The sequence below is a fragment of the Microtus ochrogaster genome, chromosome 17, assembly GCF_000317375.1.
Source record: "Microtus ochrogaster isolate Prairie Vole_2 chromosome 17, MicOch1.0, whole genome shotgun sequence".
Lineage (NCBI taxonomy): Eukaryota > Metazoa > Chordata > Mammalia > Rodentia > Cricetidae > Microtus > Microtus ochrogaster.
The window spans coordinates 30,733,707-30,745,637 of NC_022019.1; the positions used below are offsets into that span (position 1 = coordinate 30,733,707).

Consider the following 11,931-nt stretch of genomic DNA (forward strand, 5'->3'; position numbering starts at 1 on the left):
GAAGAAGAAGAAGAAGAAGAAGAAGAAGAAGAAGAAGAAGAAGAAGAAGAAGAAGAAGAAGAAGAAGAAGAAGAAGAAGAAGAAGAAGAAGAAATCCCAAACATCATTTTCCCAGCTGAACACAAAAGACTCGTAGCTCCCCAGATGTCACTGTGTTGGAAGGGCTGCTTAGTTATCACAGCAAGGGTCACAGCAGGGAAAGTGGAGCCACCCAGAGGCAGCCCAACTTCTGCTGCAGGACTTCAGGTCCACCTGGACACACCAGACACACTGACCCACCAGTGACAGCCCCTGTCCAGTACTGCATGGGACTTTCTGGCCCCAGGAGACACTGCGGACAAATGCAAGTGCCACCACTGCTCCAAGGCCATCCCGGCTCCATCCTCCCTAGGCTAAGGTCAAGCAACAGACTTGAAGAGTTCGGGGCAAAGTTCATGACCTTAGACCAGCCCCAGTCTAGAAGGTTTGGGCTCCTCTCAGAGTGGCTGAAACAGAAACTCAGCTAGCTGTCATCTATATTTTAGGGTGGCCCTGGGTACAGGATACTGAGAACTCAGCACTTGGGGGCTATTGATAATAAGAATACCTCCCACCTCACCAAAGTCCTAAAAGGAATAAAATTAACATCATGAATAAATGTTTCATACATGATTTCTGGTGGCAGCATTTTTTTAAGAACCTTTTTTTATTTCTGAACTGCTAGCACTCAGGTCAGGAGGCAGAGGCTCACAACAGCCTTGAACCTCTACCTCTAAGGGGTCAGACCTCTTCTTCTGGCCTCGTCAGACATCCCGATACAAGTGGCATAAATACACATATACATAAATAAAAACACAAAGGGACAAGCCATACAGCCAAATTTTCAGGATCCCCCTCCAGCAAGCCACTGACCAGCACAGGCCCTGATCTTACTGGACAACCCTGAAGGGTCTCTCAGCTTTCCACCTTCGGCTGATCAGCGCATTCGACCACTGGTTTCCACTCTGTATGCCAGGCTACCAAAACTCAACTTTAGGCCAGCAATCTCTTCCGAGGCAAGACCAGCCAACTAGAGTGAACAGCACAGAAGGCCACTAGAGTTCAAGCTGGACCATGGCCCAGAGCGGGTACAGCTCTAGGTGCCTGGGCACATGGCACCAAGTCTTATTTACCTGGGAGGGGAAAGTTGACAGTACCCTTCTCGGGGAAGCATTTATCGGATTTGGCATAGGGAGGTTAACAATGACTTGTTGGGCACTGGTTATTCCGGGCTTCGGCCCAAGAGCACTTCCTCCAAACCACAAGACATGTCTCCTCAAGCATGATCAAAGATGTCTCTGGATCTCCCATGCAGAACGCCGGCATGCGATATGCACCATAGGACACTGTGGCTTCTGGTGACACTGGACCTTAGGCCTTGTGAAAATGTGTTTATTTTGTGTGGATGTGTGTGTCCCTAAGTGCGGTGCACTGAACGCAGGCTGGAGCCCAGGGAAGTGAAAAGATGGTACAGGATCCCGCTGGACTAGACTGGGGAGTGGTTCTGAGCCACTATGTGGGTGCTGGGAACCAAACCCCAGACCTCTGCGAGAGCAGTGAGTGCTCCTAACTGCTGAGTTGTCAGAAAAAAAACAGTAACATCCATCAGCGTCAGCCACTTAAGCATCATGGCCCACTCCAAAGACACAACTAACGGAATTCATCATTCTTCTTCCCTGAGCTCAACACACTCCAAAGTTCACCTGGCCTCTCCTCCCTGCTGGTTCCCACTGCCATCCATGAAGATCAACAGTGAGTGTGTCTCCTCCTGGTCCACCCACTCAGAAACAGGGGCCAGGTTAGAGCAAACATTTACCTCAATTAACGTAAAAATTCCCAAAACCAGGTAAGATTTCCAGTAACACTTTATGATCGCCTTGGTTAAGGAAGGCTTCCGTGCATCCTTCTTGGCTCTCAGGACTTCTTTATCCCAGTACCTGCGGAAAGACAGAAGCTGAGTCAAGAATGGCGTGCATGGTCATTGCGCAAAACAGGGAGGCGGCAGGAGGACAGAGAAGTGTTTATGACAGGGTTATTCTGAGATGCAGCACAAACACCAGCTAATTGTCCCGGGGGGACCCAGAATGATGGGTGAGGGAGACTTTGCTGCACCAGAAAAAATGGGCCTCAAGGGGGAACATCTCAGGGAACAAGTTACCGCCGAGCTTTGCTGGACGACAGCAACCTTGGTAGCCAGAGAAGGCAGGCACTCACTCTGGTGTAAACCTCACCCAGAGACAGATCTCAGGCATGGGCAGCCTGTGGAGCAGGCTCCCCTCATGCCTACCAACACGGGTTTTCATTCCCAGATCACTAAGTCAGGCCAGCCTGAGAGGAAGCGCACCATGTTGGGAGAAGGAAGCCACAGCAAGGTCTGCAGCAAAAAGCAAGGGACCCGAGAAGACCAACCCCACTGCAAGCCGCAAGCCGCACAGGCCGGGCTCTCCTTCCCTCCCCTTCTCTTACTATTTCACGCCCCTCACCCTTGCAGCTCCTCTCCGAGGTGCTTGGAGCGATCTTCCGGAAGCACTGAGAACATGTCATCTTCCTCCAACCTCCGCGAGTGACCAGTTTTAAACAAGGGGTTGAGCCACCTGTGAAAAGAGTTGGAAGGGTGACGTCGTCAGAACTACACCTTTGTGTTGAAGAAGTCGCCCGCCTCTGGGCAATGTGTCAGCCTCCAGATTTTAAGCATACGAAGGCAGAGAGAAGTCAAATCTGTACTAATTCACACCATACACACGTGTGCGTGCACACATGCCACATGCATGCTTACACACTGGGAGACCCTGGGGGCGGTGATGCCCCCAATCAGTGAGAGCACTCTGACACCCGGATAGCCAGAGCTTCACTTCTTAATAACATCTCCCTTATAGAGACAATGGCGCCTTAAAAACGGCTGATTGCCAGGGCAGAAAAGGTGCTAGGTGGACCACACCCTCTTGTACTGCAATATTGGGAGATGCTCAAGGTACCATGAAGATAGGGCCAAGAACAGAAAAGGTAGACAGAGGAGTCCCACTGGACAAATCTGGGAAGGATTGGGAATCCAAATCAGGAAGATTGGTAGTGCATTGTAACCAGTGAACAACAAAGGAATCCAGATTCCTCATTGAGGCAGAAGAGGAAAGTCTCCTACACAGACCACACAACACAGTCAGAAAACACCAGTAGAGACTGGGGGTGTCGTCCAGTAGCAGAGTACACGGGGCCCTAAAATCAATCCTCAGTACACCTTCTTCCCCGCAAAGGAAAAGAAAATTGCCAAGAGAAGCTAAGGGGTTTCAGCAGTACTGAGACCTCAGCAGCTCTGGGAAGCAAGGTGTGAAGTGCTCAGGACACTCCAAAGGCACAGAGCTTTGACTGGGAGCTGTGACAGCTCCCCAGGGCTGTGGCAAACAATGCAAGGGCTCCTAAAGGTAAACCTGGGTCTCTAGAACGTTCCAACGCTTCGCCTTGTCCACCCTAGGGATCCTGAGTGACACCAGGAGAAGGAGAAGCCAATCGGGTCACCTCTTTCTCACCACCCTCCCCAGGGAGCACTTGTCACCCTGCCTACCCGGGCTCCACGAAGGTGGGCTTCCCAGACACAACTGAAAGGCCGTCCACAGGCCTGAGCCCTTTCTTCCGGTAGAACATCTGGAATTTTCCAGTTAGTTCTTCCGGGTGGAATTCATTAGCATGTTTTCAGGCTGTGGTGGGGTTGTTTTGTTTTGAATCAGCAGGAAAAGGCAGTCTGGGAAGACAGACTAGCTAAGAAAGGCTCAGGTATAGAGAAGTTATCAGATAACTGCTCAGCAAGTACAGGACCTGAGTTCAAACCCAAGAACCAACCCCTTGAAGAGGACAAAGGAGGAAGCAGGAAAGAAACACTGAGGACCACGTTCAATGAGACTGAGCAGTAAACAGCATTTGTAGCTTATGCGGGAACGTTACAGAGAGGGATGTAATATTAAATTAAGAAATGCGAACTCAAGGGACTCCACGTTTCCTTTAGAAGATGCCATAGATGGATCCTCCCAGGCTCTCTCACTACCCAAATCTCAGAAAACCCAGCCAAGACACATGGTTTCATTTGCTGCCAGACAAGTATACTGAGATAAGAAACTATCTTCGATCATCTGTGTAATGAATTATATATGTGGGGGCTGGAGAGATGGAGGGCTCAGTGGTTAAGAGTACTGACTGTTCTTCCAAAGGATCTGGGTACAATTCCCAGCACCCACATGGCAGCTCACAACTTTCTGTGAAGATCCAGTTGCAGGGGATCTGACACCTTCACACCAATGCACATTAAATAAACCATAAAAAATATTTTAAAAAAATAAAAATAAAAATAAATAAATTATATATGGTCGCGTGTCACATCATGACCTTCTGATGAACTATAACGGATTATACTATGGTAATCCCTAAAATATTATTAGGCCAAGTGACATCACGAGCCGTCTTAATTTGTGTGAGCATAGGCAAGGTTAGTGGAGTGACAAAGCCACCCAGGGACAACTGCTCAGAATACGTCTCTTTGGTTAAAAGCCACGGATGATCACACATGGAGACCCAGGTAAACAGATGCCTTCATTCTAACTTATCCCTGAGGGAACTGCATTTCATCCTTGCCCAACACGAAGACCCCAACTCGTTCAGAGCAGCGGGCACCCCCATGCGACTCGCAACCCCTGCTGATAACACAGCACCTGTGAGATGGGAGCACAGGAGCGACAGCTACTGAATGGAGGAGATTGTGTCTAACGCAGAGGGTCAGGTCGCCATGAGCAGAGACCCACAGTGTGACTTTGGGAAGTAAATCTATCGTCCCATGCTGAAGCACAAACACACACTCATACACAGAGACATACACACACACACACAGATACACAGACACACACTCATACATAGAGACATACACAGACACACACTCATACACAGAGACATACACACACACACAGATACACAGACACACACTCATACATAGAGACATACACACACAGAGATACACACACTCAGACACATATACACAGACACACACACTCATACATAGAGACACACACTCACACACACTCATACAGAGACACACACATTCACACAGAGATACACATACATTCACAGAGAGAGACACAGACACACAGAGAGAGACACAGTCACACAGAGAGGCATACACTCTCAGAAACATATACACACACAGATACACACACTCATACACAGAGACACACACAGAGATACACAGACACACACACACAGAGATACACAGACACACTCACACACACAGAGACACACAGAAGATACACACACTCAATCACAGAGACACACACACATAGACATATACACTCACACAGAGATACACACACACTCTGTGCACACACAGAGACCCTATATGATTTGAGAATGCTGAGGGAGAGTTTCTGCACCACAATAAACCTCTCCCCCGACACAGTAATCCAAATCAGACCAAATTAAACCAAACTAGAAAAAGCCCAGGTTTAACGTAGGAGACAGGGAAGGAAGACCAGAAAACCTAGTGTTTGTACTCAGGGGTACAATTTAAATACCGTGCAGGAGTGGTCTTGAGCATCTCTGGGAGGGGTCATTGTTCTCGGGGTGGAGTCTGGACTGAGGCAGCTCCCAGGGGAGGGGGCTTAGGATGAAACTTCCTCCTGAACATTCCAGACTCTGTGGATATATGGATGCCAAGGGCTGTGGTGTGGCCTTAACCCAAACATTCCAGACTCTGTGGATATATGGATGCCAAGGGCTGTGGTGTGGCCTTAACCCAAACATTCCAGACTCTGGGTATATGGATGTCAGGGTCTGGGGTGACGCTTCCAACCAAACAGTTATCATAAACAAAACAGGGTGACCCGAGGCTGGTCCCACAGGGGGTGGCAGTGGAGGGCTCGTGGCCACGGCAGGTGAGAGACAGATACGCCATGCAGAGAGAGCTTGGGAATAGAGTTTATTTAGTGGGTATTGGAAATGGCATAGAGTAAGGGGTTATGGAGGGAGGGACAGAAGAGAGAGAAAAAGAGAAGGGGGAAGGGAAGGGAGAAGAGAAGAGAGAGAGAGAGAGGCAGCAGAAGAAGGCCCTTGCTCTTTGCACGCTGGTTATCTCCAGCCATGTGTTCCAGTAACGGAAACTTACACAGCCCTAAACCCTGACTTCTAACCTAACACCCTTCAATCCTAACACAACGCTGCAGCCTTTCGCTCATCTGATCCCTCGGTTCCTGTGTTTCTGGGGAAATGTCTGAGGAGCCCCCCTTTGCTCTCCATACCCCACATGGTCTCACCTGGGTAGAAACTAGGTTCTATTAACAGACTTAGATCATGTTCTACCTCTGCAAGCATGAGCTTAGTTCTCAGAATACTGTTTTCCTCTCAATTATTGCAGTTTTAATATTTCTACATGTGACTTCCTGCAATGGACACAATGGTGTTAAAAATAAATAAATAAATAAATAAACACCTGACTCATACAAGCAACTGCTTATTCCACATCCCCTCCCGTACATCTGATAAGGACCTCAAATTTTAAAATGCCCCCCCAAAAAAATGGTGACCTTCCCCCCTTGAAACCCTGCCCGTCACATGGCCTCTTCTCCTTTAGTTAACAGATGTCACATGTTTCCATCTGCCCAGGCTTTGGGAACCCTCACAGCCATCCAACTGTCTCGAAAATCACATGTCCAAGCCACCTGCAAACCCGTCACTTGGACCTGCAAAACTGCCACACTGACCGCCTGGGAGTCACATCCTTCTCTTAACCCACACTTAAATTTCCCACTCAGGGAACACATTTGAGAGGCTATCACAGTTCACAGTTTTAGAACACTGCTTCCCTTCAAAGCGTGTAAGTGCCGGAAGGCCGGATGACTTCATTTGAAGCCACACAGACCACATCGGACACGCAGAAGGCACAGCTGGGCCCAACACATGAATGGACACTCTGCAAGTCCTTAGTTCTGATTTATTTCCACCTCAGAATCACCGAGACAGAGACTGCACAGGAGAGGTGTCCGGAGGAGGTGGCTCTCAGCCTGGAACGTACAGGAGGTTCTGGGGAAGAAGGTGACATGAGGAATTTGGTTTCCAGTTGGCCCGTGACTAAATGCTGCCAAGGAGAGGCAAATCGCTAACATCAGCTTCTCCTCTGGCATGCCGGTTAGTTGGCTCTGACTGCATCTGCCCACCCAGTAAGCAACAATATAACCCAACAAAATCCCCCCAAGTCTGCCAGGGCTCCCTCATCACCACGTTCCCGGTGGCCTGGCTTGGAGTGCCCAGCACGCACGATGCCCTCCAGCCCTCCCCACTCTGCTAGAAACTGTACTTGGGTCCTTGCTCAGCGCAGATCTCAGTGGAACCATCCACGGTGTGGAGGGACAGCGAGGCCAGGCTGCGCTATCTCAGGATGGATCACCACTCCGCCTCTGTAGACCGGTTCCAAGTCCAAACCACTTGAGACATCTACCAAGTTGACATTGTTCGCCAAACCCTCTGTTGAGGGGTGTGGTGGGGCACGACAGAAAGCCCAGCCCTAGGGAGGTGGTGGCAGGATCTGACATTCAAGGTCATCTTGGGTGTAGCTAGTTCAAGTCCAACCTGGGCTACCCTGTCTCAAAGCAAACAAAGCCCCAAATCCTCCTACTTCCGGGAGGCCTCTTGCCTGGTGTGTGTTGAAATAAACAAGTTCTGTTTCCCTCCCTGGTGTCCGGAGCCCTGCACTCCATCTATAGCCCCACTCCCCATGAATCCTCACATGCTGTAGCTTTAGTACAAGGTTGGCTGGCTCAGTTGATTTGTAATGAGGCAGTGCATCATGGTCAGGGTGTGTGGGACCCAAAGATGCTCACTTCGAGGTGGCTGGGAAAGGCGTAAAGGCATGTGTCCTATCCAGGGGCTTCAGGGCCATCGCAGTTCAAATGTGTCCTGTAGCTTCCCTTTCCTCCCAAGAGGGAATCCACGCTGTTCAGGGCTTCCAAGGCTCTCTCGTCTTATCATCCCCAAAACAACCAGCTCCAAGAACCTGCACTGTGAAGGGACAAACAGACAAATGTCCCCCACCTTCTTCAAAAGAACACTCCACAAAGTAAAATGAAGGATCACATGACCCCAGTCTGGCTACCTGAGTTCCATGATTGGGACTGGACAACAGAGCAAGGCACCTTTGAACTACTAAAGAAAGGGTCATCTGAGAAGCGGGTGGCAATCTCTTACCAGCTCATCTGGGTCACTAATGTGGCAGGACAAGACTAAACTGTCACTAGGATCCCAATTGTGAGATGCTGGCTAGCACTGCCTGTTTGAACCAAACTATTTCCTCCAAATATTCAAACCTGACCTCCCATAAGATGTGACGTAGCTCTTGCTTCCAAGCTCGAAGAGCTGTGAGGAATAGGGAAGAATGGAGAAAAGGAAGAAAGGAGGAAGAGAGGGAGGGAGGGAGGGAGGGAGGGAGGGAGGGAGGGGGATGTGAGCATTTGATGCCATTCTTTGGGATTTGTGCACCGAGATGCACAGAGAAGAATATGCTTTCTTGGGTTGTGGGGATTGGGTCACAAGCGTGCAAATGTGTCACTCAGATGTGTCTAAATTAAAAAGACCCCTACTACAGGCTCGAGTACATCACTCCATGGGAAATAAACAGCTAGGCATCCAGGCTAAGGTGATGTGTCTTTGCAGTAGCCCCAACCGGCTTTTCTAGTTCACAGCAAGTTCCCAGCCTCACAGCCAATCTGGTTGCCAACTTGTGCCAATAACAAGCCTTGATATGCCTGCCTCTATCCCCACCCACCGGGCTTCTACCCTTTCCTTTGTCTTTGGTTAAAATCTTAGTGAGAGTGATGTTTTAGAGTACTCTGTGGTTCACAGCAAGAACTGAGCAACAGGAGAGAACAGACACAGCCTTGCCCACTCTCAAGTCTCAACACCTTCAGAGCTCTCCAAGAGCGTTCTCCCTGCTATACCTGCTATATATACCTGGTATACGCGGATACCCAGCATCAGCACAGCCGCACGGTGCAGCCTTCGTGACTGACTTCAGGATGCCTGAACAGAGGTGTACCCATGTGTATCCACTGCTGTCAAGTGACAAAAGTCATTCTCCCAACCTCAACGTCCTTTCTGTTCAGACTTTTCATCTCTCCTTTACTCCCTACCCTAAACAATCACCCACCTTTGGTTTACTGTACCCAGAATGCCACAGCGTCGGACGCCTGCAGGGTGGAGCCTTTTCCAAACGGCTTTGTCCATTAGTAGCACACATTTAGACTCCATAGCTCCAGGCCTTTTGTCTTGAGCCTTTCTTGACTGCTCATACAACTCTGGATCTAGCAGTCTGTGTGTCCATTCAATCCAACATCCTGGTAGCTCCCAAGTTTGGCAGTCATGAATAAGGCTGCTATACATGCCGACATGCAGGGTTTTAAAGTCATTCAGGTAAAACATGTTCCCCTTTTTAAAGAAAATGCCAGACTATCTTCCATGCATGCCCACCCACAACGAATGTGAGTGTAGGTGGCTTCCTTTCCACCTGACACTACACCTACTTCAAGTCCCAGCTCCTTCGGGACCCCTGTGACCTCTGGCCTTCCTTGCTCTGCAGAAAGCCCCGTCCAATCCTGGAGGCAAGGGAAACAGGCAGCATTCACAGAAATACCAGGCACAGCAAACATGTTGGCATGGGTGGGGGAGGGGGCTCAGGTGCATACATACATACATACATTGGAGAAAGAACAACACGGATGTGGAGACCAGAGACCGCCATGGTGCAGCCACAAGCCAGCAATCACTGGTACCAGAAGCTGCAAAGACCGCTCAGGAAAATTCTCCCTTGGGGTCTCCAGAGGGAGCTAGGCCTGCTGCCTACGCCTAGAGTAGATTCCTGGTCTCCAGCGCTGTGTAGAATCTCTGTGGTTTTAAACCATCAAGTGTGTGGTCAGTTGATATGACAACCTCAGGAAACTGGCCAGAACCCCATTATTTACATCTTCATGAAGGAGGCAAGCGGCACACAGAAGATGAAGTGGTTTGCCCAGGGCTATGATGCGCTGCGGCTTCTAATCCACACAGTGGGGACTGAGGGTCCAGCCGGGTGCCTTCTTCCACCAGGAGATGCAGCATTAACCCTTTGGCCAGGGGCCCTGAGGCAGCACTCGCCTCCGGGACTCTGGATTTTCCAGGCTATGCTCCTAGCTTTCCCATTCTGCCTCTAGAACATTCCCCAAGTAGGTGGAGAGGGTTCGAAAGGTCAAATCAGAGGGGCTAGAGAAACAGTAGGAGTGGATGGAAAGGAAGTTATGTTAGGAAGACTTTGGCTGGCCTTCAACCCTGGTTTCTCTAAGGCTGGGGAATTTCCCAGGTCACAGAGCCCATGGTTTATGCTAACAAGGTGACTCACAGTGGGTCCCCTGGAAAGTTTACACTGCAGTGGCTACAGATGGAGGCTGTCCCGAAGAGAACAATCACGTAAGGGCAGGCGTGGGCTCTGCCGAGTGCTGTCAGCCCAGCCTGTGGGGCTGAGATGGATCTCGTGACCCACACACATATCAACCATGCCCACAGAATGAAACCCCAAGACAGTGAAGCTTTTATGAGCTTTCTCGGTTGGCAACATCCAGGGTATCATTATACGCCAATGTGCCGGTAATTATCATGTCCAGAAAGTGGTGTGTCCCAACCCCACGGGGTAGGACCAGAAAACTTTGTATCTGGGATCTTCCTAGACCCTGTCCTCTGGGATTCTCCCATTGACTGATTCCAACTTAGAAAAACCATAGTGCTGTGTATAGCCCGTCCCTGAGTCAAGGGAGACTCTTATTGAACCCGAATGGGTCACAGGAGGTCTTGAATTTATAACCAGTGAATCAGACACATGGTGGCTTTGGGGCCCCAATCTTACAGTGGAGTTCTGAGGGGAAAACAGGCTTGAAGCACACAACCATGTAATGTTCTGATCAACTGTGGGAACTGGCGTCTTCTGATCTGGGCTTCTGCTAGCCGATACATCAGCTCTCCTTCAGACTCCCCTGTCCCGATGACCTCTGCCCCTCATGGCTTCTCTGTATGCATGGCAGTTAAGTATGAAACCGCAGGTCTCACTGTGAGTGTTGGTACCCACCAGCCCAGCCTGTCCGTGAGCACTTCTGCCCCCAGCACAGTGGGAAAAAGGCAGATTTGGGAATTGAGTTTGTTTTGTGTTGTGTTTTTTTGTGGTTATTGTTTTGTTTTTGCTTTTTGAGGGGTCGGGGGGGTTGTTTGTTTGTTTGCTTTTGTTTTTTTGAGACGGGGTTTCTGTTTAACAGCTCCGGCTGTCTTGGAATGCTTTGTAGATCAGGCTGGCCTCGAACTCACAGAGACCCGTGAGCCTCTGCCTCCAGAGGGCTGGGATTAAAGGCGTGCACCACTGCCCAGCTGAAAAGGCCTGTTTTGAAATCTTCCTTCTTCTACTTTGTGGCCACAGTCTCTACCACTCAGGTGGGGACCTCAAATTTCAAGCTGCAGGAAAACATCTACGAAGCTCATTAGCTACAAACTCAGATCCCGCCTATTGTTGGGCTTCTCATACACGAGAAAGTCACACTGAGGTGGTTGGTTAATCATTTGCCAGCAAGATGGCTCAGCAAGCAAAGGCACCTGCAGCCAAGCCTGACAGCCTGAGTTTAATCCCTGGGACTCGCGTGGTGGAAGGGGACAACTCCCAACTCCTCCGAGCTGTCCTCAAAGTGCACACACACACATAACACACACAGAGATGATAGATAGATAGATAGATAGATAGATAGATAGATAGATAGATAGATAGATAGATGATAGATAGATGAGAGATAGATAGATAGATAGATAGATGATAGATAGATAGATAGATAGATAGATAGATAGATAGATAGATAGATAGATGATAGATAGATAGATGAT

The 11,931-nt window shown here is 49.4% G+C and overlaps 1 protein-coding gene across 1 annotated transcript in view; it reads right to left on the reverse strand.

Annotated features, from left to right (window-relative positions):
• Positions 1 to 11,931, reverse strand: part of Abcc4 (ATP binding cassette subfamily C member 4) — a 201,246-nt gene that overhangs the window by 162,533 nt on the left and 26,782 nt on the right. The window contains exons 2-3 of the mRNA XM_005355662.2: positions 2,502 to 2,612; positions 1,835 to 1,955 (exon numbers count right to left, since the gene is read on the reverse strand). Of these exons, the coding sequence (XP_005355719.1) occupies positions 1,835 to 1,955; positions 2,502 to 2,612 (232 nt within the window). The remainder of the gene's footprint in view (positions 1 to 1,834; positions 1,956 to 2,501; positions 2,613 to 11,931) is intronic.